Source organism: Gopherus evgoodei, chromosome 14 (assembly GCF_007399415.2).
Source record: "Gopherus evgoodei ecotype Sinaloan lineage chromosome 14, rGopEvg1_v1.p, whole genome shotgun sequence".
In the NCBI taxonomy this organism is placed as follows: domain Eukaryota; kingdom Metazoa; phylum Chordata; order Testudines; family Testudinidae; genus Gopherus; species Gopherus evgoodei.
This window is the reverse complement of record NC_044335.1, coordinates 29,038,165-29,065,421: the sequence shown is the minus strand read 5'-3', so window position 1 is coordinate 29,065,421 and position 27,257 is coordinate 29,038,165. Positions and strand designations below refer to the sequence as shown.

Genomic DNA, 27,257 nt, shown 5'->3' with positions numbered 1-27,257 from the left:
CCCGTCTCTCTGCCCCAATTCCCATCAGGTTGCTTCGTTAGCTCGGCTCCCTTTCTGCACAGTCTTACCCAGCGAGGTGGGGACCCGATTCTGATCAAGACAATCTTACACAACCACAATGTTCAAGTGGGTTCAAATTCAGGCAAATCAAAGCTGGTCCAACCAAGCAGCAAAGTAAAAAGTGAATCTCCGAGCACAGACCGAGGGTGGGGAATGACATTTTCATGCAGACCAAAGTCCTTTGACTCAGACTTTGCACCATTGCCCAGCATTTGGCCCCATCTTATTTATACCATTCCCTTGGCTAATGAGATGGTGTAATAGCCACATCCTCTGTATATGTAAGAGCAGGAGCTGAGAAGAGTGCAGGGCAGCAGTGACCTAGATATGATCACACTTTGGAAAGACAGTCTGACTGCTTTGCAGGCGAAAATACATTCCCGAGGTGCATGCTTATTAAAATCAGAACTCACATTATCACCTACTGTCTGAGGAGCTCAACGTGCTTTGCAAACATGAATTGATTAGAGTTTGGGGCGAACCTGAAGCGACCTATGAGTGGCTCTCACCACCTAGAGTGCAGGTGATGGGGTTTAATGAGCATGCCCTTGGTGGGAACTCAGGGGGTATCCCCATCACAGCCTATCCCATCAGCCTGCTGTGGATCTGAGCCAACTGCTGGAGAGACCTGGCTTGCTTTAGGAAATGGGAAGTCACAAGGGAAGCAGAAGGGGTGACTGGTGCCAGTGAAAATGTTTCCCATAATTGAGTTGTGTCACTGAATGCAAATAATCCAATTGCTCCCCACTCCTGCTGGCTATTTCCCATGCAGTGCTGATTAGAGAGAGGGAGTGTGGCAGGGTATGTGATGCTCTGGGAGTTAAATCAGCAGAGGATGTTCTCTGGGATCCATTTAACCTCTGTGCCTGCCCTGAGAATGAAAAGGGTGAGAGAGAGTCCTGAGCACACAGTTGTACCCAGCGCATCTATGGCATGTGCACCAGGGTGCTGCACCTTTTCCGACCAGACCTGCTTCTTTCTTGTAATACGACTGACCAGTCTTGTGAGTTTCAGCTCAGAAGCTCTGATTTCAAAGAAAGAGGCTTCTTGTCTCTCAGTCACTCTTGGAAAAGCTATTCAAGGGCAATCACGTCCTCTGGCTTTTCCTGGGAAATTAGCTGTCTGCCTGCTCTCAGTCCACTCAGTGGGAATACACTTCCTTGCACAGGTACAATCCCTCTACCTCCTTTTCCCTGGAAGGCCTTCATTCCATTTGGCAAGCCAGCGAGCCAGCATGTGACATCTCCAGCCTGTGTTTGTCTCTGTACTTCATCTCCCAAGGCAATGGCTTGTTAAGCCAGTGGCAGGAACCATGCCCCCTCAGCACTGAGCAGATACGCAAATACATTACGATTTAACAAAACTCTTCCGAGTCCTTGTGCTTCTTCAGAGATTTTTCAAATGCTCAGTGGTCCTGTCAGTGATTCATGGGGATGAATGTGCTTCATACCTCACCACTCCTTCTGTGATTAGTGAGTTGCTCTCATCCCTCTTGATTCATAGTGTGTCACTTTCACTCCAACTTCTCTTTCCTACATTACTCCCCCCGCTGCTCTCACTTTCCATTTTCCAGGGCTTTCCCTTTGCAGTTTAGTCTTCCACTTCAAATAATCAAAGTCCATATTTCTGTCCAGGTCTGGAGTAGTTTATACTGAGCAGTGGAGTGAGAGCACTTGGGAGTGAGAGCACTGCTCACCCAGAAACATGAGAAAATAACAAAATCAGAGTAAAATAAATACACCTTCATCCCACTTCTAAGTGCAACTCACAGCTCACAGAATAGCACTTCTAGATACATGCAGGTGCACTGGACCAGTGGTTCTCAACCAGGGGTACGTGTACTGCTGGGGGTACACAGAGGTCTTCCAGGGGGTACATCAGCTCATCTAGATATTTACCTAGGTTTACAACAGGCTACATAAGAAACACTAGCCAAGTCAGTACAAACTAAAATTTCATACAATAATTTGTTTATACTGCTCTATATACTATACACTGAAATGTAAGTACACTATTTATATTCCAATTAATTTATTTTACAGTTATATGGTAAAAATGAGGAAGTCAGCACTTTTTCAGTAATAGTGCACTGGGACACTTTTGTATTTTTAGGTCTGATTCTGTAAGCAAGTCATTTCTAAGTGAAGTGAAACTTGGGGGTACACAAGAAAAACCAGACTCCTGAAAGGGGTACAGCGGTTTGGAAAGGTTAAGAGCCACTGCAGTGGACTGTAGAGCCATATCCTGGGCTGGCTCCAGGCACCAGCCCAGCAAGCAGCTGCTTGGGGCAGCCAATGGTGAGGAGCAGCACATTTGGGTCTTTGGCGGCAATTCGGCGGCAGATCACTCACTCCCTCTCGGAGCGAAGGACCAGCCGCTGAATTGCCACTGAAGACTGAAGCGGCAGCAGTAGAGCTGCAGATCGCAATTGCAGCTTTTTTTAAATTTCCTTTTTGCTGCTTGGGGTGGCAAAAACCCTGGAGCCGGCCCTGGCCATATCCCATCCGGTAAGAGGCTCCAAAGTAGCAGCAGCAAGAGGACTATAATGCACAAGTCTCACAGACAACGCGTTTCTCCCGCCAGTCCATAGTTCATTATCACATGTGCACGCTCCAGCAGGGCGCTCGGAATAGCAGCAGCACAGGCAGGGAGATGGCTCCACTAAACAGCTGGTCAACACTTCTGTGGTAGTGGGATCAGGCCTTTAATGAGCACATGCACATCCCAGAGCAAGTTACAGCACCCCTCGAATAACCGGTTGACCTAGCGTCGCCACAAGTGCCGAGTCAAGGGAAATCTAATTTGGCTAACACCAGACCCAACCCTGCACTAAGATCAATGGGCTGCCAGCAGGATATTTTTGTGAACTGATAAATAATTCAGCCTCATAAAATCCTGCACAGCCTGGGAACAGTAAGCTGCTTTGTTAGGTGGGTAAAATATCTTTAGTTTTTTCGTTATTTTCACTCACTGAAAAGCAGGCGAGTGGGATCTGTGCCTGAGCTGGTATCTGTTTAAGAGAATTTTGCTTGCTACCCCCTCACTCTCCACCCTCCCCCTGCTCCTCTCTCACTCACTTTCCCCAAATCTTTTCTCTAGCCACTCCCTCCTTGTATCTCTATTGCCTTCCAAAAGCTGCTGTTACATCCCCTGCTGCTCCCTGCCACACTTTCCCCTACTACCAGCCCCACTGCCAAATGCCCTCGTCTTTCCCATCGAGGCAGAACAGAAGGGGCACATTTATAAAACACATACAGTGAAACATGCCTGGAGGCCCCCACATTATGCGTCACTTCAGCAGACCACTGGGATGGTTTGGCACCAGCCCCCCATACACAGACCATGCCCAAGTCACACAGCACAAGTCCACAGCTTTCTGATGGCCTGAGGTGCGGTGCCAGCAAGGTGCAGACACAGAACGCTGCAGTGTATAGGGCTGGGGAGTGCCCCTTCAAATAGTTTGGATGCTTTCTCGTGGGCTTCCTTGTTTCCTGTTGCAGAACATTCTAGATCCTAACAGAGCAGCTGTGTGTAGCTAGGCTCGGTACGTGTGCATAGCTACCGTACACAGATATCTGGAGGGATCCAACTGCATCCATGTGGTTTCCTCATATTCTCAAAGTTGTGCAGAGATCAAAGGCACAGCAGTCACAGCCTGCTAATGCCCATCCCCAATGCAGGGCTGGAGCGACATGGTAACCTACTGACATAGCAACACAGCTGCACATGGAGCCTTACAGATCTCTAAGGGAGCAGATCCCTGCTTGTAACTGGGCTGGCTGCCTCTGGTGTGCCCCCTTGCAGCCTAGGCAGTCTGCCTCAGTTTCTCCTCTTGAACTGTTCAAATAAACTTCACTTCAGACTTTTTCGTAGTCAAAAAATGCCCCTCCTTGGGGACTGGGTTTATTAATATAAAATCAACTGTGAATAAAACACAACCCCCCAACCCAAGTCCATGCATAGGTCCACACAAGCCAAGGTTTCTCTTCCAACTTGCAGGCCTTCCTGCCTGGGGTCTTTGCAGTCGCTCCCCGGCCCTGCTGCCTGGAGAGCTTCCCTCACTCTCTGCAGACTGAGCTCTGCCCCTTTCATGGCTGCCTCCCGCAGCTCTTTATAGGGCAGACCCCCTGATCTCTCCCAGGTGGGGCACATTCTCTGATCAGAGCTGGCCTGTCACACTGCCCCAAAGGCCTTGCAATCTAAACAGAAAACACACCTGGAAGAGGGTAGGGAGCAGCCTTGACGTCAGTGGGTGCCACTCACCAGATTAAAGTTATGCATCTGCTCATGTACCTCCAGAATTGGGATCTAAACCCCTCCGTGCTCACTCTGCACCACAGAGGAAGGGCTGCTGTTTAAGCACCGGGACTGTTTGGGTGAATTCTTCTGTCGCTGAGCTGAATGCAGAGGGACTCCTCCAGCTGGGACAGGAACACTGACGGGAGTTCAGTTTACACAGTTTTCATTACCCAGAAGGCCGGGTTCCTTGTCCTTATCTCAAATGCTGTGCACAAACAGCAGCACTGAACAGTCCAAGTCAGTTAATGCTAATGGGCTGTATCTGGCTAATGGACTGTATCAGGAATGCTGACCTTGGAGTCGAGACACTCAATGATCTCAGATCCTCAGGTCTCTGCATCTTGTCACAGACACCAGCCAGTAACAGCTGGCCATGATGACACCATGGCTGGTGGGATTCAAAGGGAAAAGGAGAGCTGTTCTCATGCATCCCCTGAGCATCCGTCTGCCCCAGAGTTAGCTCCCCAGGCCGGCCTTCTTGGCAGCACGTCAGGCTGTGTACAGATGACAGCAGCATTGATTTTGTGGGCTGACGGTCTGATTCGCAATGCACTCTGCTCACTGCTGTGTGCCTTCTGGCCGTGCTGGGTCATCTGCTATGGATGCCGGGGTAAACCTGCCCTGTCAAGCAGTGGGTAAACTGAAGCCTTCTGCTGTGCTCTAAAGAACAGGGGGTAAAGGCAGCACTTCAGGCCTGGCTCTTTATAATTTGTGTTTTCAACACAAGGGCGAATGACTTGTATTAGGGAGGGCTCCAAGGTCACCCAGAAACTGGAGTGACAAGAAGGGAGAGAGAATTTATGAGAGTGTCTCACACCCACCGGTTTCAGCCTGGAGTATTTCTCAGAACGTCCAGTGGCACCTCCCAACTCTGGGCCCGATCCTGCGCTGAGCGTCTCCTGCAACACACTGCCCCATGGGAGCCGAGGATGCTCTGCACCTCACAGGAGCCAATTGTTCAATTTAACTCACCAGTCAATTCCCATTGAAGCCAGCAAGTTTCAGTCTAGCAAACACCCCAGAATCGGGCCCCCACTGATGGCGCCAATTTAATGTATATTTTTATTGGAAATATTTTTGGTTTTAGGCAGGACGTTCCCCTCTCGGACACAGACACGTCTAAGGTCAAGCATTATCATTGTTGTGTGGGGGTGAGGCAGTGACACTGCCCACTCAGGGTGTTGGCATGATGGCTGCCTTCCATTCAGGCTGCATGTGAGAACAATTACATGCCCCTGTCTTAGTGACAGCAGAAACAATGGACAACCAGAGCCCAAGGGCTAGACTGTGTGCAAACCTGGGCAATGTCTGGGCCATGTGGTCCAAGAGGTGGGCAGATAAATGCATGGGTGGGTGATTCATTTGATTTAGAAAGCCAAGGAGACAGCCAAAAGGCACTGTGGCCCTCAGAAAAAGCCTAGAGAGAGAGCTTTTGGGCTGAGTGCTGGCTGACAAGAGGTTTGGTAGTGTGAACAAAAAACTGTCTCCTGCCGTTTGATTCCTACCTTGTTCAGGGAAACAGAACTTTGTACATCTTTGTGAATAAACAGAATGGCACCAAAGAAATACCTGACTCCATCATCAAGTTCTCTTTTTAATAGAAATAACCAGCAAGCCCCAAATATTGGCGAACTGCTCATGTCAAAAGAGAGAACATAATTATTTATTATTTGTATTGTGGTCACCTAGAAGCCCCAGTCACGGACCAAGGCCCCAGCATAGCAGGCACTGTACAAAAACAGAACAATAACCCCTGCCCAAAAGTACTTACAATCTAAGTATAACCAAGTGCTCTCTGGAAAGAAACTCCCTGGGCAGCAGGAGCTGACCTAAAAGTCAAACGTTACATCAGAGTCAATGGAGACAAATGTGAGAATGACCCTCAGAGGCTACGTCTAGACTATGAATGAGGGGTGTGATTCCCCCGCTCATGTGCCCATACTCGTGGGAGCTCAATGAGAGCTAGCAGTGTTGTCAAGGTAGCATGGGGAGTGGCAGCTGGGTTTGTACTCAGCATGACTCAGCCTTGCCTCCACTGCTGCTGCTGCTGCGGCTACACTGCCGTTTCTACGCAAGCCAGGGCGAAGAGTATGTGCACAGGAATCACTCCTCTAGCATTCAGTGTGGACGTTGCATGAACGATACCAAGCAGGGCTAGCGGGCTCCAGCTCACACAGAGACGGAGACCTGCTCAATGGACAAAGAGTTGGAGCAGAGCTGCTTGAAATATTCTGAGCAACAATTTTTCTTTTACAGGGGGTGCGAAAGCAAACAAGCAAAACAGACAATTTGGTGGAAAATTTCATTCTGGTCAATTTTTTCCATTTTTCCAGTGATAAAACATCCCCATATTGATTTCCAAAAACTGTCTTTGAAAACCAGAAAAATGCTGGGGTTTGGTTTCTGTACGTCATGAAATAAAATACAATTTGCAGGGAATTCAGAAAAATATTGAACATTTTTCAAAATTTCCCCACAAAAAAATAACTGCTCTTTTTTGACCAGCTCTAGTCAGGAGCAGCCCTGAAGCAGCATCTGTCATAACATATTTCCCAGATTTGGACCTTAGCATCCAAAATATGGGTGTTAGCATGAAAACCTTTAAGCTTAGTTACCAGCTTGGACCTGGTAAAGCTGCCACCACTGCTAAAGGTCCACTGAGCTGTGGCCTCAATTCCACCATGTACTGGTCTTCAGGGATGCTGTACCCAAGACAGGCTCTTTCAAAATTTTCCAAGAAGGCCTCGGTGTCATCACCTGCCTTGTAGGTGGGAAATTTCTTGGGATGTGGAACCATAATTGGCGAAGGGTTGTTAGGATTGGCTGGAGCATGTTGCTTAGCCTTTTCTAATTCCATGGCCTGTCGGTGGGCTCCCTCTGTTTTTCCAACTCTCGTTGGTGGGCTGCATTGTTGGCTTCTTCTTGTTTTTGTAGCCTTTCCATCTCTTGTTTGTGAGTTGCCTCTTCCTATTCTTGTTTCCTTCTGTGAGCCACCTCTTCTTCTTCTTGTTTCCTTCTGTGGGCTACCTCTTCTTCTTCTAGTTTCCTTTTGTGGGCTGCCTCTTTGGCTGCTTGTTCTCTTTTGTAGGCTGCCAGTTAGATGTTTTCTTCCTTTTCTTTCAGCTCCACCTCTTTTTGTCTTTTTTTCAGTTGTTGCCTCTTTCACCTGGAAAGGAGTAACCTGAAACACCTGACCAGAGAGACCAATCAGGAAACAAGACTTTTTCAAATCTGGGTGGAGGGAAGTTTGTGTGGGAGTTCTTTGTTCTTTGTCTTGTGTCTGACCCTCTCGGCTATGAGAGTGATTTTTCTATCTCCAGCTTTCTAATCTTCTGTTTCCAAGTTGTAAGTACAAAGATAGGAAGACCATAGGTTTATATTGTTTTCTTTTGTATTTACATGTGTATAGTTGCTGGAATGTGTTAAATTGTATTCTTTGTGGATAAGGCTGTTTATTCATATTTCTTTTAAGCAATTGACCCTGTATTTGTCACCTTAATACAGAGAGATCATTTTTATGTATTTTTCTTTCTTCTTATAAAGCTTTCTTTTTTAGACCTGTTGGAGTTTTTCTTTAGTGGGAATTCCAGGGAATTAAGTCTGCAACTCACCAGGGAATTGGTGGGAGGAGGAAGTCAGGGGGAAAATCTCTTTGTGTTAGATTTACTAAGCCTGACTTTGCATATCCTCTGGGTGAAGAGGAAAGTACTTGTGTTTCCAGGACTGGAAACGGGGAGGGTGGAGTCCCTCTGTTTAGATTCACGGAGCTTGCTTCTGTGTATCTCTCCAGGAACCCAGGGAGGGAACACCTGGAAGGGAGAAGGGGGGTGAAAATGGTTTATTCCCCTTTGTTGTAAGACTCAAGGAATTTGGGTCTTTGGGGTCCCCAGGGAAGGTTTTTGGGGTGACCAGAGTGCCCCAAAACACTCTAATTTTTTGGGTGGTGGCAGCTTTACCAGGTCCAAGCTGGTAACTAAGCTTGGAGGTTTTCATGCTAACACCCATATTTTGGACGCTAAGGTCCAAAACTGGGAAAAATGTTATGACAGCATCACTCTGAAGTGTGGTTGGGAATTACTGAGAGGGCTGCATGGACAGAAGCAGTTCTGGGGCTGGGAGAAGCTGCACAGACGGGTGAACAAAGAACAGCAATGCCCAAGAGGCCTTTGCATAGCAGTGGGTGGGAAATAGACGATACAGGGTGAGGACCAGTAATGAAGAAGCCTTAGTTCCATGGGAAATGATCAATATGCATCTTGGCAAGGGGTTGGACTAGATGACCCTCGCTGTCCCTTCTAACCCTCTGATTCTGTAGACAGAGGGACAGAAGCAGTTCCAAGAGGTCAGGGTCTAAGATAATTTCACAGTAGGAGGTGTCCTCTATGTACAAAAGAATGCTCCCAGGACTCGCTAACTATTCCCAAGTTTATGAGCATGCTGAGCTATATTGGCCATGGACCTGGCAATAGCTTTCTGAGACTGGATCTGGACCTGAATCCAATGGCTCTGCCCTTGGATAACATCCCACAATAGGGGTAGATACTGGTAAAGGTCACATCTTTATTTTTCTGGTAACCATTTCTGATTTTTATGCCTCATTACTTGGAGTCACTTAAAATCTCTCTTTTTATAATTAATAAACGGTTTTACTATTTTATCTAATCCAGCATGCTTAAATTGAAGTGTCTGGGTAACTATTGAAGATAATAAGATGGGATGTTATCCCCATAAAGGAATAATGGGTTTAATATATTTGTACTGTGTCCAGGAGAGGGCTGGGCAGTGCAGGACATACATGTCTGGGGGAAGATCTAGGACTGGGGATATGTTGGGGTCATCCTGCAGTATAACCTAGGCTGGTGAGAGCCAAGGTATAGCTGGCAGGCTGCAGTTACACACAGACATTCAGGGTGTGACCTGCAGGCTGTTTGTGAGTGGCCCAGGTGGGAGCTAATTCATCAAGGCATGTGAAGTACCCAAGATTGCAGGGCAGGGGTGATACAGCCCCCTGCTGGTCTGGATTGTGCCCTGGTATGTCACACTATAATCTCCTTTGCTGAAGATTGAGCCCCAATGGACCTACCGAACAATTGATCACTGTCCTCTTTATAACAGCCCTTAACATATTTGAAGATTGTTATCAGGTCCCTCCTCAGCAGTCTTTTCTCAGGACTAAAAATGCCCAGTTTTCTTAACCTTTCCTCATCGGTCAGGTTTTCTAAACCTTTTATCATTTTTGTGGCTCTCCTCTGAACTGTCTGCAATTTGTCCATCTCTTTCCTAAAGTGTGGCACCAGTTATTGGACACAGTACTCCAGCAAAGGTCTCGCCAGTGCCAAGGAGAACAGGACAATTGCCTCCTAAGTCTTACATACAACACTCCTGTTAATACACCTCAGAATGATATTAGCCTTTTTCGCAGCTGAATCACATTGTTGGCCTCTACTCAATTTGTGATCCACTATAGCTCCCAGATCCTTTTCAGCTGGACTGCCACTCCTGGCTAGTTATTCCACACTCTGTGGCTGTGATTGTTCCTTTCTAAGTGCAGTGCTTTGCGTTTCTCTTTAGTAAATTTCATCTTCTTGATTTCAGACCAATTCTCCAACTTGTCAAGCTTGTTATGAATTCTAATCCTGTCTTCCAAAATTCTTGCTACTCCTCCCATCTTTCATATTTTCCACTCCATTATCCAAATCATTAATGCAAATATTGAATAGTACGGGACCCAAGACAGACCCCAACAGGACCCCGCTAGATACACCCTCCCAGTTTGACAGGAAACATTCATAACTACTCTAAGTATGGGGTTTTCAACCAGTTATGCACCCGTCTAATAGTAATTTCATGTAGCCCACATTTTCCTAGTTTGCTTATGAGAATGTAACATAGGACTCTGCCAAAAACTTTACTAAAATCAAGATGCAGTAAAAGTTGTGTTATCTGGCACTTTGCCAACCAGAAAGCTCTATAAACTGGCATTTCTGATCTTCAATAGGGACTGTTTGATGTGGGGCCGACAGGTTCCCTACCTGGTTCTGCATGGCTCCCCGGAAGCGGCAGTATGTCCCTGCTGCCCTAGGTGGTGGAACAGCCACGGGGGCTTGTGCACTGTCCTGCCCCACCCTGCCCTGGGCACTAGCTCCGCAGCTCCCATTGGCCAGGAACCATGGCCAATAGGAGCTATGGGGGTATGCCTGTGGGTGGAGGCAGCACGCAGAGTTACCTGGCCGTGCCTGCCTCTGCCTAGGAGTAGCAGGGACGTGTCGCCACTTCTGGGGAGCTACCCGAAGTGAGCACCGCCCAGATCCAGTACCCCGAAACTCCTCCCATGCCCCAGCTCCCTGCCCCGAGCCCCCTCCTGCACCCAAACTCCCTCCTAGAGCCTGCACCCCTATCATAACCTTAGTCCCAGATTTGGACCTTAGCGTCCAAAATATGGGGGTTAGCATGAAAACCTCCAAGCTTAGTCACCAGCTTGGACCTGGTACCTGCTGCCACCACTCAAAAAATTAGAGTGTTTTGGGCCACTCTGGTCCCACTGAAAAACCTTCCCTGGGGACCCCAAGACCCAAATCCCTTGAGTCTCACAACAAAGGGAAATAATCCTTTTTCCCTCCCCCCCTCCAGGTGCTCCTGGAGAGATACACAGACACAAGCTCTGTGAATCCAAACAGAGTGACTCCCCCTCTCCGTTCCTGGTCCTGGAACAAAAAGGACTTTCCTATTCCCCCAGAGGGAATGCAAAATCAGGCTAGCCAATTCAACACACACCGATCTCCCCTGATTTCTTCCTCCCACCAATTCCCTGGTGAGTACAGACTCAATTTCCCTGAAGTAAAGAAAAACTCCAACAGGTCTTAAAAGAAAGCTTTATATAAAAAAGAAAGAAAAAATACAAATGGTCTCTCTGTATTAAGATGACGAATACAGGGTCAATTGCTTAAAAGAATATTGAATAAACAGCCTTATTCAAAAGAATACAAATCAAAGCACTCCAGCACTTATATTCATGCAAATACCAAAGAAAAGAAACCATATAACTTACTATCTGATCTCTTGGTCCTTACACTTAGAAACAGAAGATTAGAAAACAGAACTACTTCTCCAAAGCTCAGAGAAAGCAGGCAGCCAGAAAACAAAGACCCCAGACACACAATTCCCTCCACCCAAAGTTGAAAAAATCCGGTTTCCTGATTGGTCCTCTGGTCAGGTGCTCCAGGTGAAAGAGACATTAACCCTTAGCTATCTGTTTATGACACGCCCCCCAAATTGCAGACAGTGGGGAAGCTCACTGGCGGCGATTTCCTTCTAGAACTTGAAAATAAACAGATTACTACAACACATGCACCTTTACATATACTACTAAGTATATAACTAACAGACTTTTACATTTTAAGAACACTTTTTAACTACTGGATTCTGGGAAACTCTCACGGGAGAGTGCATCAGCAACTTTGTTAGAAGCTCCTGTGATGTGTTGAATTGCAAAATCAAAATCTTGGAGAGCTAAACTCCAACGAAGAAGTTTCTTGTTGTTTCCCTTGGCAGTATGAAGCCACTTTAGTGCAGCATGGTCAGTTTGTAGTTGGAACCGCCGTCCCCAAACATATGGGCGTAGCTTTTCCAGGGCGTACACAATGGCATAGCATTCCTTTTCACTGACTGACCAGTGACTTTCCCTCTCAGACAGTTTCTTGCTGAGAAACACGACAGGATGGAAGTTGTGATCTGTTGCTTCCTGCATGAGCACTGCTCCTATACCACGCTCTGATGCATCCGTGGTTACTAGGAATGGCTTGTCAAAGTCCGGGGCCCTGAGTACAGGGTCAGACATGAGCGTTGCCTTAAGCTGGGTAAAGGCCTTTTGACACTCATCAGTCCACTTAACGGCATTTGGCTGGGTCTTTTTGGTCAGGTCGGTCAATGGGGCAGCGATTTGGCTGTAGTGTGGTACAAATCGCCTGTAGTATCCGGCCAAGCCTAAGAAGGATTGGACCTGCTTCTTGGACTGTGGGACAGGCCACTTTTGGATAGCATCCACCTTGGCCTGTAGGGGGTTTATGGTTCCTCGACCCACCTGGTGCCCCAGGTAAGTCACTCTGTTTTGGCCTATTTGACACTTTTTGGCCTTAACAGTTAGTCCTGCCTGCCTGATGCGCTCAAAGACCTTTTCCAGGTGGAGTAGGTGTTCGGGCCAGGAGTCTGAAAAAATGGCCACATCATCGAGGTAGGCAACTGCAAATTCTCCCAGTCCAGCTAGTAGACCATCTACCAGCCTCTGGAAGGTGGCGGGTGCATTTCGAAGGCCGAAAGGAAGAACATTGAATTCATACACCCCCGCATGGGTGACGAATGCTGACCTCTCCTTGGCAGGTTCATCTAGCGGTACTTGCCAGTACCCCTTGGTTAAGTCTATTGTAGAGATGAACTGGGCACGTCCCAACTTCTCCAATAGCTCATCGGTGCGTGGCATTGGATAGTTGTCCGGACGAGTTACCGCATTTAGCTTACGGTAGTCCACGCAAAAGCGTATTTCCCCATCTGGTTTGGGTACCAGAACCACTGGAGATGCCCAGGCACTGGTAGATGAGCGGATTATACCCATCTGTAGCATGTTCTGGATCTCCCGTTCTATAGCAGCTTGGGCATGAGGAGACACCCGGTAGGGTGGGGTTCTGATTGGGTGAGCATTACCTGTATCAATGGAGTGGTATGCCCGTTCAGTCCGTCCTGGGGTGGCTGAGAACAATGGGGCGAAGCTAGTGCACAGCTCCTTGATTTGTTGCCGCTGCAGACGTTCCAGGGTGGTTGAGAGGTTCACCTCTTCCACGCCACCGTCTTTTTTTCCGTCGTAGTAGACACCGTCAGGCCACTCAGCCTCATCTCCCTGGACTGTAAACTGACAAACCTGTAAGTATCTGGAATAGAAAGGCTTGAGAGAATTAACATGGTACACTTTAGGCTTTAGTGAGGAATTGGGAAATGCTATGAGGTAGTTTACAGCTCCCAGGCGCTCTTGGACCGTGAATGGCCCTTCCCATGATGCTTCCATCTTATGGGCCTGTTGCACCTTCAAGACCATAATCTGGTCTCCTACCTTGAAAGAACGTTCTCTGGCATGTCTGTCATACCAGGCCTTTTGCTCTTCCTGAGCATCCTTTAGGTTCTCTCTAGCAAGGGCTAAAGAGTGTCGGAGGGTGCTTTGTAGGTTGCTTACAAAGGCCAGAATGTTAGTTCCGGGAGAAGGCGTAAACCCCTCCCATTGCTGCTTCACCAACTGTAATGGCCCCTTAACCTCATGACCATACACAAGTTCAAATGGTGAAAACCCTAAACTGGGATGTGGTACAGCCCTGTAGGCAAACAGCAACTGCTGCAACACTAGGTCCCAATTATTGGAGAATTCGTTGATGAATTTTCGTATCATGGCCCCCAAAGTTCCATTGAACCTTTCCACCAGGCCATTGGTTTGATGGTGGTACGGGGTGGCAACCAAGTGATTCACCCCATGAGTTTCCCACAGTTTTTCCATGGTCCCTGCCAGGAAATTAGACCCTGAATCTGTAAGGATGTCAGAGGGCCAACCTACCCTGGCAAAGATGTCTGTTAGGGCCAGGCACACAGTGTTAGCCCTGGTGTTGCCTAGAGCTACTGCTTCTGGCCATCGGGTACCAAAGTCCACTAAAGTCAGTACGTACTGCTTTCCTCTGGGCGTCTTTTTTGGGAAAGGGCCCAGAATATCCACAGCTACTCACTGAAATGGGACCTCAATTATGGGGAGTGGCTGGAGAGGGGCCTTGACCTGGTCTTGAGGCTTTCCCACTCTTTGGCATACCTCACAAGACCGGACATACTTGGCAACATCCTTGCCCATCCCCTCCCAGTGGAAGGACTTCCCCAACCGGTCCTTGGTTCTGCTCACCCCAGCATGGCCACTGGGATGATCATGGGCTAAGCTTAAGAGCTTCCCCCGGTACTTAGTTGGAACCACCAACTGTTTTTGCGGCTGCCATTCTTCCCGGTGTCCACCAGAAAGAATTTCCTTGTATAAAAGTCCTTGGTCTATAACAAACCAGGATCGATTAGAAGAGCTGAGAGGCGGTGAGTGTTCCGTGCCGCCGCCCAAGCTTTCTGAAGGCTGTCATCTGCTTCCTGCTCAGTCTGGACCTGTTCCCTTGAGGCTGGGGTCACCAGTTCTTCCTCAGACTGTGGACTTGGGCTTGGTCCCTCTGGAAGCGATGTAGGTGATGGGGTTGTTTCCGTTGCTGGTGAACCGCTCTCCGTTGGTGCACCTGAGGGTATTTCAGGCTCTGGCTGAGCCTTTTGGGTATGGCTGTCTTTTGCTTCTGCCAGTTCTGGCTTGCTGGCGCCCTCTGGCGTTGAGTTTGAAGATGTGGTTGCACTTGCTGGTGCTGGTTGCTGTTCCAGTTCCGGGCCTGGGACTGGAGGTGCTGTGGCTGTTTCAGTGGTTGGCGTGGAATCTGGGTCCACTACCTCTGTCTGGGTCTCTGGTAACACAGACGGGGCGTCTGTGGAAAGCTCAGGAACAGGAATGGGTCTGGAAGCTTGCCTGGTTTGGCTACGTGTAACCATTCCCACTCTCTTGGCCCGCCTCACCTGGTTGGCCAAGTCTTCCCCCAGTAGCATGGGGATAGGATAATTGTCATAGACTGCAAAAGTCCACATTCCTGACCAGCCTTTGTACTGGACAGGCAGTTGAGCTGTAGGCAAGTCTACAGCTTGTGACATGAAGGGGTAAATTGTAACTTTGGCCTTTGGGTTGATGAATTTGGGGTCAACGAAGGATTGGTGGATAGCTGACACTTGTGCCCCCGTGTCTCTCCACGCAGTAACCTTCTTTCCGCCCACTCTCAACTTTTCCCTTCGCTCCAAGGGTATTTGAGAGGCATCTGGGCCTGGGGATCTTTGGTGTGATGGAGGTGTAATGAATTGCACTCGCATGGTGTTCTTGGGACAGTTGGCCTTGATAAACCTTCTTTCCGCCCACTCTCAACTTTTCCCTTTGCTCCAAGGGTATTTGAGAGGCATCTGGGCCTGGGGATCTTTGGTGTGATGGAGGTGTAATGAATTGCACTCGCATGGTGTTCTTGGGACAGTTGGCCTTGATATGTCCCAGTTCATTACACTTAAAGCATCTTCCATCTGATGGGTCACTGGGCCGAGGTGAGTTACTGGAGACTGGTGAGGTTGAAGGGTAGGGTATCTGTGGCTTTACTTGGGTCGTATGTGGGGTCTTTGGCTGTCCTCGGTTGTAGGATTTATGGTCTGTGTGCCCCCTGTGGTAATCGTTCCCCTTGACAGTAGCTTTCTTGCTTTCTGCCAGTTCCATCCATTTGGCTCCAATCTCCCCCGCCTCAGCGATATCTTTGGGATTTCCATCTTGTATGTACCGTGTGATGTCTTCAGGAACACCATCCAAGAACTGCTCCATTTGTATGAGGAGATTCAGTTCTTCCAAGGTTTGAATGTTGTTTCCTGTTATCCAGGCCTCATAGTTTTTTGCAATGTAGTAGGCGTGTTTGGGAAATGACACCTCTGATTTCCACTTTTGGGTTCTGAAGCGCCGACGGGCATGATCTGGGGTTATCCCCATCCTGTATCTGGCCTTGGTTTGAAAAAAGTTTATAGTCATTCATTTGCTGCTTAGGCATTTCAGCTGCCACTTCTGCTAAAGGTCCACTGAGCTGTGACCTCAATTCTACCATGTACTGGTCTTCGGGGATGTTGTACCCAAGACAGGCTCTTTCAAAATTTTCCAAGAAGGCCTCGGTGTCATCACCTGCCTTGTAGGTGGGAAATTTCCTGTGCTGTGGAGCAATAATTGGCACCGGGTTGTTAGGGTTGGCTGGCACATGCAGCCCAGCTTTTGCCAACTCCAGTTCATGTTTTCTCTGTTTTTCCTTCTCTTCATTCTCTTTTTGTTGTTTTTCCATTTCTTTTTGGTGTTTTTCCATGTCTCGGCGGTGGGCCGCCTCTTCTTCTGCTTGTTTCCTTCGGTAGGCCACCTCTTCTTCTTCTAGTTTTCTTTTGTGTGCTGGCTCTTGGGCTGCCTGTTCTCTTTGGAAGGCTGCCAGTTTGATGCTTTCTTCCTTTTCTTTCAGCTCCAGTTGTCGCCTGTGTTCAGCTTCTTTGAATTGCTCTTCGGCCTCAATTTTTGCCTTAGAAGTCATGATTCCAGTTTTCTTGTGTTGGGGTGCCCTCCGGTGTTTATCTTCTGAACTGCAGGCTCTGTTGCCTCCTGGAGTCTGCCTAGCAACAGTGCCTTTAGCTAATCTTCAATGTTAAGTAAACCTGAAAAACCACTTTATTTGCATTTATATAGTGCTGGTATGACTCTCAATGGGAGTGCTATTGTGTGACAAAAGACCCTTAACAGTCTGGTAATGGCTTCTTGCTTAACATGCAAGCCACAAACTGCCAGAGAGAGCAGAAAAAAAAATTCTCTCTGGTTCCCTTTTAAAACCAACTGTTTCTCTCTGCTAAAAAGCCTTTAGCAGAGAAAAGAAAAATATAATATTCCTACTGGCTTCTGGATTCTGTCTATATCCCACCCGCTGCTACACCATATCATAACCTTAGTCCCAGATTTGGACCTTAGCGTCCAAAATATGGGGGTTAGCATGAAAACCTTCAAGCTTAGTCACCAGCTTGGACCTGGTACCTGCTGCCACCACTCAAAAAATTAGAGTGTTTTGGGCCACTCTGGTCCCACTGAAAAACCTTCCCTGGGGACCCCAAGACCCAAATCCCTTGAGTCTCACAACAAAGGGAAATAATCCTTTTTCCCTCCCCCCCTCCAGGTGCTCCTGGAGAGATACACAGACACAAGCTCTGTGAATCCAAACAGAGTGACTCCCCCTCTCCGTTCCTGGTCCTGGAACAAAAAGGACTTTCCTATTCCCCCAGAGGGAATGCAAAATCAGGCTAGCCAATTCAACACACACCGATCTCCCCTGATTTCTTCCTCCCACCAATTCCCTGGTGAGTACAGACTCAATTTCCCTGAAGTAAAGAAAAACTCCAATAGGTCTTAAAAGAAAGCTTTATATAAAAAAAGAAAGAAAAAATACAAATGGTCTCTCTGTATTAAGATGACGAATACAGGGTCAATTGCTTAAAAGAATATTGAATAAACAGCCTTATTCAAAAGAATACAAATCAAAGCACTCCAGCACTTATATTCATGCAAATACCAAAGAAAAGAAACCATATAACTTACTATCTGATCTCTTGGTCCTTACACTTAGAAACAGAAGATTAGAAAACAGAACTACTTCTCCAAAGCTCAGAGAAAGCAGGCAGCCAGAAAACAAAGACCCCAGACACACAATTCCCTCCACCCAAAGTTGAAAAAATCTGGTTTCCTGATTGGTCCTCTGGTCAGGTGCTCCAGGTGAAAGAGACATTAACCCTTAGCTATCTGTTTATGACAACCCCACACTCCCTCCTGCGCCCCAACCCCCAGCCCTGTGACTCCCGCACCCAAACTCCCTCCCTCTTAGTTGACCAGAATTTTTTTTATTTACCGGCACCCCCTATTTTCCCCAATATGCCGAATAACTGCCTCCCTCCATCCACTAGTCCAGTAGCCTTGTCAAAGAAGTTAATTGGGTTGGCTTGGCATGATTTGTCCTTGACAAATCCATGCTGGCTATTCCTTATAACCCTATTATCCTCTAGGTGCCTACAAACTGATTGTTTAATTATTTGTTCCAGTATCTTTCCAGGCATCAAAGTTAGACTGACTAGTCTATAATTCCTCTTTCTTCCCCGTTTGAAGGACAGGTCCTATGTTTGCCCTTCTCCAGGCCTCTGGGACCTCACCCATCCTCCATGTAGAAGATAATCACTAATGGGCTGATGCTCTGCTCTGCCATAGGCTTCCTGTGTGTCGCTGGGCACATCAGTCAGTCTCTCTGCACCTGAGTTCCCCATCTGTACCAGGGAGATAACAGCCATGCACAGCCTGATGGGGATGTGCAAGCACAACATTAGAGACTGTGAGGTGTTCAGATACTGTGGCAGTGGGGGGTCATATAACGAACATAGAGAGAGATTCTTCTTCTGATCTTTTATTCCTTACCAATAAAATCAGCGTTCATTTATACTCTCGTGGCAAACTTCATTATGGTCAGCCATTTAAAACGCTCTTCATCCACTGGGCTGGCTCTGCAGTGCCTCACATGTGTGCTAAGTGGGTGTCAAACACCACCCGATCAGACTGCAAGCTGCACAGGATGCAGAGGGCACTGTCTTTGCAGCCTGTCAATTGTGTAAAATGGCTTAAGCAGGTGGAACCCCCCTTACTGTTTGCTTTGATAGCCACCAGTAGATAAGTGGGATCCATCCTTTCGCCTGAAGATCTCACTGAGAACCTGCTGATTCCATACCCGGGGAGTGTCAGGGAGACTGATTCAAATGCCAGAGCCCTGCAGGGTGCTAACCTGCCAGATAAGCTCAGACCAAGCCACCATCTCTATAGTTATTTCTAATCTCTGTGCTCTGGCAGTTCAACACATTCCAGATCCAAGCATCTGCACCAGAACAGGAACCATTTCACAAGTCATCCTGCCTGAGTGGTTCAGCCATGTTGTGTCTAAGCAAGGATGCAGCTTGTGGGCTGGTTGCTCACTTTAAGTTTCGCAATCTCACCTCCAAGACAAACAGGTCCAATGCAAAAGCTGTCATTTCCACCTGAAACCTGGCTAAGGGGAGAAAAGTCTGCTGGAGATGACAGAGCAGAGAACCAGCAATCAGGCTTCTGACAACAGAATCCCCCTTGGAGCTCACAAGTCTGTGCAGCTGCTAGGGAAAAATCTGAACAAACTCTAATCTCTGGTAATACAAACACGATGGTGGCAGCTGTCACCGCTCATGCTAAACCCTGTGTTCCATATGCTGGAGACCCTGCAGAATGGTGGAAATGGAAAGACAGCAGGCGCCCAGATCTTGCTACTACCATAACCCAGGGTGGCGGGGGAAGGGAGGTTGTCTGCCTCTGCAGCCCGAGGCATGGCCAGTTGCAGGTTTAAACTAGTTTAAATGGTGGATTCTCAGGAACTTGAAATCTTTAGACCCATGGTTTGAGGACTTGAGTTACTCAGCCAGAGGTTAGGGATCTATTACAGGAGTGGGTGAGTGAGGTTCTGTGGCCTGTGATGTGCAGGAGGTCAGATTAGATGATCATCATGGTCTCTGCTGACCTTAGAGTCTATAATTCGGTTAAGGTAAAAGAGACTTAGGTTTAGTTCCTGGCCTTGCAACAGACTTGGAGTTAGGTGCCTACTTACCTTTGAGGATCTGGCCTTCATCTTTCTGTGCCTCTGTTTCCTGTCTTACTGCAGGGAAAACAGCTTTAACTCAATGGGGAAGGGGAAAGTAATTAATGTTTGTGAGCTATTGAGATACCATGACAATGAAAGCGTTGGAAAGAGATGACAGATTTTCTGGCCTCTCTTCCCAGCAGTCTGAGACTCTGCTTGCTTATGCTGAGGATCTACTCAGCTCAGAGAGTCCGGCTGCTCTCAGATGGTGTAGAAAGCCTAAGGCCAAATTCCTCCCTGGTGCAACTCCGTTCATTTAAATGGATGTATGCCAGGGATAAAATTGGCCTCCATCATTTTAAAAAGTGCAATTTGTCCTTACTCTGGTTCAAACATTAAATACAGCACTTCCGCGCCATCTGGCTGTACGTTGCGTAGAATGATACACTAGGGCAGGCTTTGATCTCCGTAACAGTGGAATTCTGGAGTAACTCTACTGTTCCTCTCGGATATCTCCAGCCTATAGAAATCAGAATTCGACTCACTATTTACATTGAAAGTAGCCTCAATTCTCAGTCACTTTAAGTCCCACATGAAGGGCCCTTTATGCTGACAGGGTGGGGTAAAGCAGCCTTTATGTAAATGAGAGAACTGAGGTCCCATGTGTCACTAACGCCATATAATTGTCATTGTTTAGATCCCATTGCATGCGTCTATCTCGGCTCTAACACAGTTTTACAGTGGTGCATATTTCTGAAACAGATTTTTAAACTGCAAACCAATGTAACATAATTTTAAATGGATGTTGCTTGGAATGAATTCACATAGATCTGATAGTGATTGTCCCCAAATGTCTGACTCTGCAGCCACATTCATATCTGGTATTCAATGAATTTTAATATCTGACAATTCCACGATGCGGATTTATCTCATGCCTAATATTTACTGCAGAGGTTTATTTGGACCAATCTCCAAATGCCACCCTATCCACAAACAATGGAGTTTTAAATCCTGCTTCACATCCTCTTGTCTAGGACATTATAGTACTTACTCTGAATGATGCCTGTCAATTCCACTGAACAGCTCCCACAGCTCCTCTGAGCTTAAAATACCATCAGCAAAATAGTTCTTAAACTCTTCAAATGACAGCTTGCCATCATCTGCATGTAAATAAAAGGAGAGGAATAATTATACAGCTGCAAAGAGAAGTGAATCAGGCCATGGAAAGTCTATACAAGAAGTGTGGGCTGACTGGGAGTGTTCTGGATGGTCACAGACATTTCAATGGAACCACATTCCATCAAAATACACAGGGCTGTCAAAACAGAAATACGTGATGAAATCAAGTCGATTTCCCCAGAATTTTGTTTTGGAAGAGACGCAAGGAAAAAGAGCCCTGATACTGTCAAAACATCCCAGTGACATTTGGGGAAGGAAATGTTTTGATTTTGCATTTTGAAAGAACTTTTCATTTCCCGTTTGTTTACATTATAAGACAAACACATTTTTAAAGCTGAATTTTGTCAAAGCAAAACTTTTGAAGTGAACTGAAACAAAAATTAGGCCGGGGGAAACACTTCCTTCAGAGTGTTTCAAAATGTTCAGTTATCACCATACACTAAATTCACCAACCCAAATGAGACCAAAGTATTAAGCCCTCAGTTCTCTCTCCAATTCAGAATGAAGTCAGATTTTGCAATCTACAATCCTTCATCAAGCAGAACCTCTGTTCTCTGCACAGCTCTAATAATAAATAATAACAACAATACTTAGTCCTTCTATAGCTCGTTCCAGGCGAGGCCCACAAAGCATACCACAAGCATGCAGTAATTAAGCGTCCCAAAATGCCTGTAGTTCAGTATTATCATCTCATTTTAAGAAAGGAAAATCTAAGGACCAAATCCCTGACACTGAGATCTGCTGGGCTAGTGACAGTCTCCCAGAGGAAGCTGCTGAAGGCCCATCACCGACAGCATTTCAAACTAAGCTTGACAGCAAACTAGTGAAGATTTTCAAAAGGGACTGGTGATTACGCATGTCTGTCTTTAGCAGTCCAATGTGAGGAGCCTTAAAGGGGCCTGCTTTTCAGAGGACAAGGGCTCAGCATATCAGTTGTCTCACAGTGGGTTCCTAAGAACTGAAATTCCCCAAATCACTTGCCACAGGTGAAAATCTTGGGCTAACCAAACCAAAGGGAATAACCCTGCTCAGAAAGAGGAATTAGGAGGAGGGCTTAACAGGCTTTTGGCCTCTGAATTCTATGTCTTGATTCCCCTCTCACTCATACCACTGTAAAGCAACAGTAATGCCAAAGAAACCAGTGGGGTTACATCTGTGTAACGCTGGTGTAAGCGAGTGGCAATTCAGATGAAGAAATAGAGAAGTTACCATCGGTCAGTGGAAGTGCCAGGAACAGAACCCCGGGTGTCCTGGTACCCAGAACCCTGCTCTACCTACTAGTGGTCACAGGGAGCCAGCATATTATTATCCAAACTGGCGTTTAAGAAGGATGCCAGGGCTAACACCCAACTCTTACAAAAAGTGTCACGGGATGCATCAGGCACACAAGTGACTGTTATTCTCTGCCTTGATGCAGGGCTGCCCAGAGGGGGAAGCAAGTGGGGCAATTTGCCCCAGGTCCTGCAGGGGCCCTCACAAGAATATAGTATTCTATAGTATTGCAACTCTTTTTTTTATGGAAGAGGCCCCTGAAATTGCTTTGCCCCAGGCCCCTTGAATCCTCTGGGCGGCCCTGCCTTGCTGTGTAACGGTGGAAAAGAATAAAATACGGTTCTCCCCCTTCTATGCCAGCAAACACAGCAACCAGATGCTGCTTGGCAAGAGATCAGAGAAAGGAAACAGCCAGGAATCCAGTTGTGGGGGCAGGGGATCAGAGCACACAGCTCCCCTTTGAATGTGGCTCTGAACCCTTTGGCTGCTGTTGCTACAAAATGCATTTGTAAGGCAAGGTCTCCTTTCTCCACATTGTCAGGGCCACTCAGCAGAGAGATTCCTGGGAGGACACTTGACACTACAAGAAAGAGGAGTATTTATGGCACCTTAGAGACTAACAAATTTATTCGGGCATAAGCTTTCGTGGGCTAAAACCCACTTCATCGGATGCATGCAGTGGAAAATACAGTAGGAAGATACATATACACAGAGAACATGAAAAAATGGGTGTTGCCATACCAACAATTACAAGACTAATCAATTAAGGTTGGGCTCTTATCAGCAGGAGAAAAAAAAACTTTTGTAGTGATAAATCAGGATGCCCATTTCCAACAGTTGACAAGAAGGCGTGAATAACAGTAGGGGAAAAATTAGCATGGGGAAATAGTTTTTACTAAACCTTGACACTATGTGGTTAATCTCTTAAATACAGACATATTCCCATTGGAGTCCAGCCAACATAGCCAGCAGCTTCCAGCTGCAGGGGGTGGGGTGGGGTGGAGTGGGTGTGATATTGCACCCCATATTCGTCATAGTAATATTATTATAATATATTTATGATATAATTATGATGCATTTTGTACAAGATAAATCATGGAAAAGTTATGATTTGCTGAATATGATGATCCTATTTGTATGCATGTATCATTTTTGTATCTGAAGTTATAAATACTGACTATGTATCTGTACTTCAAATGTAGTTTACACCTGGGTAATGCCCACTAGACAAGATGCTTTCAGTCTAGATCAGGGATTGGCAACCTTTGGCACACGGTTCGCCAGGGTAAGCACATTGGCAGGCTGGGCCAATTTGTTTACCTACCATGTCTGCAGGTTCGGCCGATCACGGCTCCCACTGGCTACAGTTCGCCACTCCAGGCCAATGGGGGCTGCGGGAAGTGGCGTGGGCCGAGGGATGACACGGGAGGTAAACAAACCGGCCCAGCCTGCCAGGGAGATTACCATGGTGAGCCGCATGCCTAAGGTTGCGGATCCCTGGTCTAGATAGCTGGCTGGGAAGGGCCTGGTCAGGGCAATGAGCCATTAGGGAAAACAACAGGCCTTAGGAGAAGCTAATCTCCCACTTGGTGAGTTCCTGGGAACACTCCAGACAGCCTGTAAGTAATGGCTGCTATGACTCTACAAGGACATGTGACCAGACCACATAATTCTGGAGTCCATCTTGGGATGTCAGTATTTTTCCACAAACCAGTCTGGGAACCAAGTTTTGAAACAAAGGGTTCCCGCTATATGCTAAAGCTATATAAGGCAGGGAGTGACATCATCTGTTGTTTTTCACTCGCCACACAAGACAACTCCTAGAAACCCCTGAGGAAAAAAGACTGAACTGGGGGAAGTGCTGGACCCAGGCTAAAGGGATTTCTAGCCTGACTATGAAGACCTGAAAAACCCAAACTGTAAAGCTAATGCAGCTTGTGCCTTAAGAATCTACAAGTCTGCCTGTACCACCAGTTAGGGTGAGAATCTGCTATTCATATCCAACCTATCTAGTATATTAAGCTTAGTTTGCGTTTTCATATATCTGCTTTGATCTGTTTGCTATCACTTATAACCACTTAAAATCTATCCTTTGTAGTTAATAAATTTATTTTATGTTTTAATCTAAACCAGTGAGTTTGAAGTGAAGCGTGTGGGAATCTTAGCTCAGAGAGACTGTTGCATATTACTCTCCACATTGAGGGGGAGGCAAACTGGATAATAAATTCATATTGGTCGAGGTTTTGACTAGGGCAGGACATTACCACTCTGGGGTCCCAAACTTGAAAGCTAGTGGTTATTTTGGCTGTTAACTCCTTTTGTTGGTTCACATGCAGTGGTTGGTCAGAGAGCCTGCATGTAATTGCAGCTGAGTGTGTCCCTACCTGTGTGGATGCTGGTGGAAGTGTAAGACCAGGAGTGTGTCTGCAGCTTGTCACAGCAGCACAGTGTGACAAGGATCCCAGTCTGGTGGGTCAGAGGGCTCTACGGTACCCCAGTTCCAGGTGGCACCCCAGAGGGAACCAGTCACAGTGGCTTCTCCTTGCTGAATGGCTTCTTGTTCCTCTCTGGCTTTGGGACAAATCTTCTGCATTGCAGAGCTGGTAGGACAGTAACACATTGGGCTATGTGGCTTGTTATGTTCTATTTTCCCCCAGGGCAGATGGGCAAAGACCTGGGGGAGATGGGGGGTTCGCCTTCCCTGCAGCGGGTCACTTGCCAGGATTATCTGAGTAGATCTCACTTAAACATCTCCCTGACATTGCAGGGGTCTCAGGCACTGGGGCACCTCCACCCCTCCTGTTCTCTGCCACAGTCCAGTCTCCTGCGGGTGTCATTCACTTTGGTCTCATTTCGGTTGTTGGGTTTAGTGTGTAGGTGCTGGGTACTGTTGGTGACCCATGATATACAGGAGGTCAGACTGGATGGTCTAGTGGTCCCTTCTGGCCTTAAGCTCAATGACTATTAGCCAGTACAGGTGGGATTGCTAGAAGATTACTCCTCTCAAATTGTGTTTTCACCCATGGGTCCAGCACAATATTTCAAAGCCAATTTTTTTCTGTCAGGCACATTTACTGCAGGGTCTAGAACTAGGGAAAACAAGGATGGGCACAGCCCTCCACCCTGGGCTCTGTGGGACTGACAAGGACTTCACTGAAAAGGGACCCGTTGGTCCTAAAGGCTAACCAGGTTACTGTGTGGCTGTGGTCTGACTATATGAGTTCTTCCAGTAGCAGCTGAGTCATACAGTCCCACTGAAGTCTCATAATAGCCAAAGTCAATGCTCTGCAGGAAGCAGAACTCTTCTTTCTCCCCTGTTGTTTGCCTACAGTCTCATAGGTGCTGGTGGGTGTAGGGAGGAACTAGATCTGGCGCAAGTGAGCTGAGGAAGAGGCCCATAATGTGCATGTGTTGAAGTGTGCTTTGATTTCATTTTACTAGCCCTGGCCAATTGGAGGCCAGACACCAGCTCTGGGCTACATGGGGGTCTGTTCTTGCTTTCTCATAGGCTGTGAATTTGCTTTCAGCATGGGCCAGGGAGGATGCAACAACAGCCAAATTCAAGTGAAACCAGAAACAGCATCATGAAATGAACGTCAGGTTACAGGGAAAGAGCAAAGGCCTGGCCTGATATAGGGGTCAGCCTATAATGGAAACAAGCCCCGGTACGGGTGCTGCAGGCAGGGATTAGAACTGATTGTCAGGTTATAGAAAGGGATTAGCCATCTCTCCTACTCCTCTGCTGTAACAAACCCAGATGCCTAGGGTGTTAGGTATAGCACAGGGCTCATGAGCTGGGACAATTTGAATGAGAGATTGCACAAAGTTCTGTGTGAGATTGGAAGGGCTTGAAGTACCAAATATCCATTTATTTATCTCCCTAAATGCTTTCCCAGAGGCAGCAGAGGAAGGAGGATGGGAAGGTTCAGAGCTCTTTTCCTCACAGCCAATGAGATGTTTTTCTTTTCTTTGTCACTTTACTGGCAGACACCTCCACGGGGAAAGAACTAAATCTACTTTCCTACAGGCAGCTTGGGAACAGGGATAGGATACAGTGTCCTGAGTACTCACCGTTCTTGTCGGCTCGTCGAAAAACCTGAAAAGAAAAACAGAACGTGTTGTAACAATACTGGGGATAGAGAGCATCGTCTTTTCATTCCTGTGTGAGAGAGAAAAGCACCAATCCCTGCTTCAGAGCAAATGAGGACACTCAGTTTGCAGACTCCTAACAAGGTGCTAATCTACCCAAATTACTAGGGTTATGGCTACACAGCAGTGGCAAGGGCCGTGGCTCAGGCGAGCCACCTAAGTATGTGCTAGGAGTTGGCCAGGATTGTACCTGGGGTGGCTAGCTCAAGCCACAGCCCATGCCACTGCAGCCACAATGCTACTTTTAGAACACCAGCTGGAGCAGGGCTAGCATGTGTCTGCCTGCCCACATGGGAAGCAGCCTCCCTGCTGCTGTGTAGACACATCCTTGGAGTGTTAATTACCAATATTGGATGGGTTTGCTCAGAGGAGATTTTCCTTTGCAAACTATTTAAGCTGTTTCTCTCCTCCAATCTACAGAGCCCTGAGGATGCCCGTCTATGATTTAGCAAACTCCAGCATGTGCACAGAGCACCTTTTTGTTCCTCTGCTCTCTTTAGAGTAGCGAGCACGGAGGAATCCAAACCAGAAAAGACCAGATTGCAGCATGTGGCCTGCAACATGCAACAAGCACATGATCATGGTTGTTACTTCAAAGTCTTCAGTATTTCAGCTCCTTTAAACAAAATAATTATCATGATACCTAGCTCGTATAGAGGGATTTTCCCCCAGTAGATCTGAAAGTGTTTTACAAAGGAAGGCGTTATCATTGTGCCCATTTTACAGAGAGGGAAATTGAGGCATAAAGCAGTGATTCACCCATGGTCACTCAACCAGCTGTGGAGCCAGGAAGAGAACTCAGGTTTACTGAGGACCATTCCAATCCAGTGCACTCTCCACCAGGCCACACTTGCTTAAAAAGACAACAGCATTAAGCACTTAGTGCAGCACCTCCCGCCTTTCACTCATCAGAAAAATCTCTGAGTAACAGCACTAAGGAAATGGGACTTCCCTTCCCTATATGATCTTCCTTGACAGCAGCCCGCCCAGCAGCAAAAGTCCTCCCCCTCT

General features: G+C 47.1%; 1 protein-coding gene across 1 annotated transcript in view; it reads right to left on the bottom strand.

The window, feature by feature from the left end:
- The window catches only part of NECAB3 (N-terminal EF-hand calcium binding protein 3), a 136,291-nt gene that overhangs the window by 73,711 nt on the left and 35,323 nt on the right, over window positions 1-27,257 (bottom strand). Inside the window, exons 2-3 of the mRNA XM_030533797.1 lie at window positions 26,169-26,193; window positions 20,698-20,806 (exon numbers count right to left, since the gene is read on the bottom strand). Coding sequence (XP_030389657.1) covers window positions 20,698-20,806; window positions 26,169-26,193 — 134 coding nt within the window. The remainder of the gene's footprint in view (window positions 1-20,697; window positions 20,807-26,168; window positions 26,194-27,257) is intronic.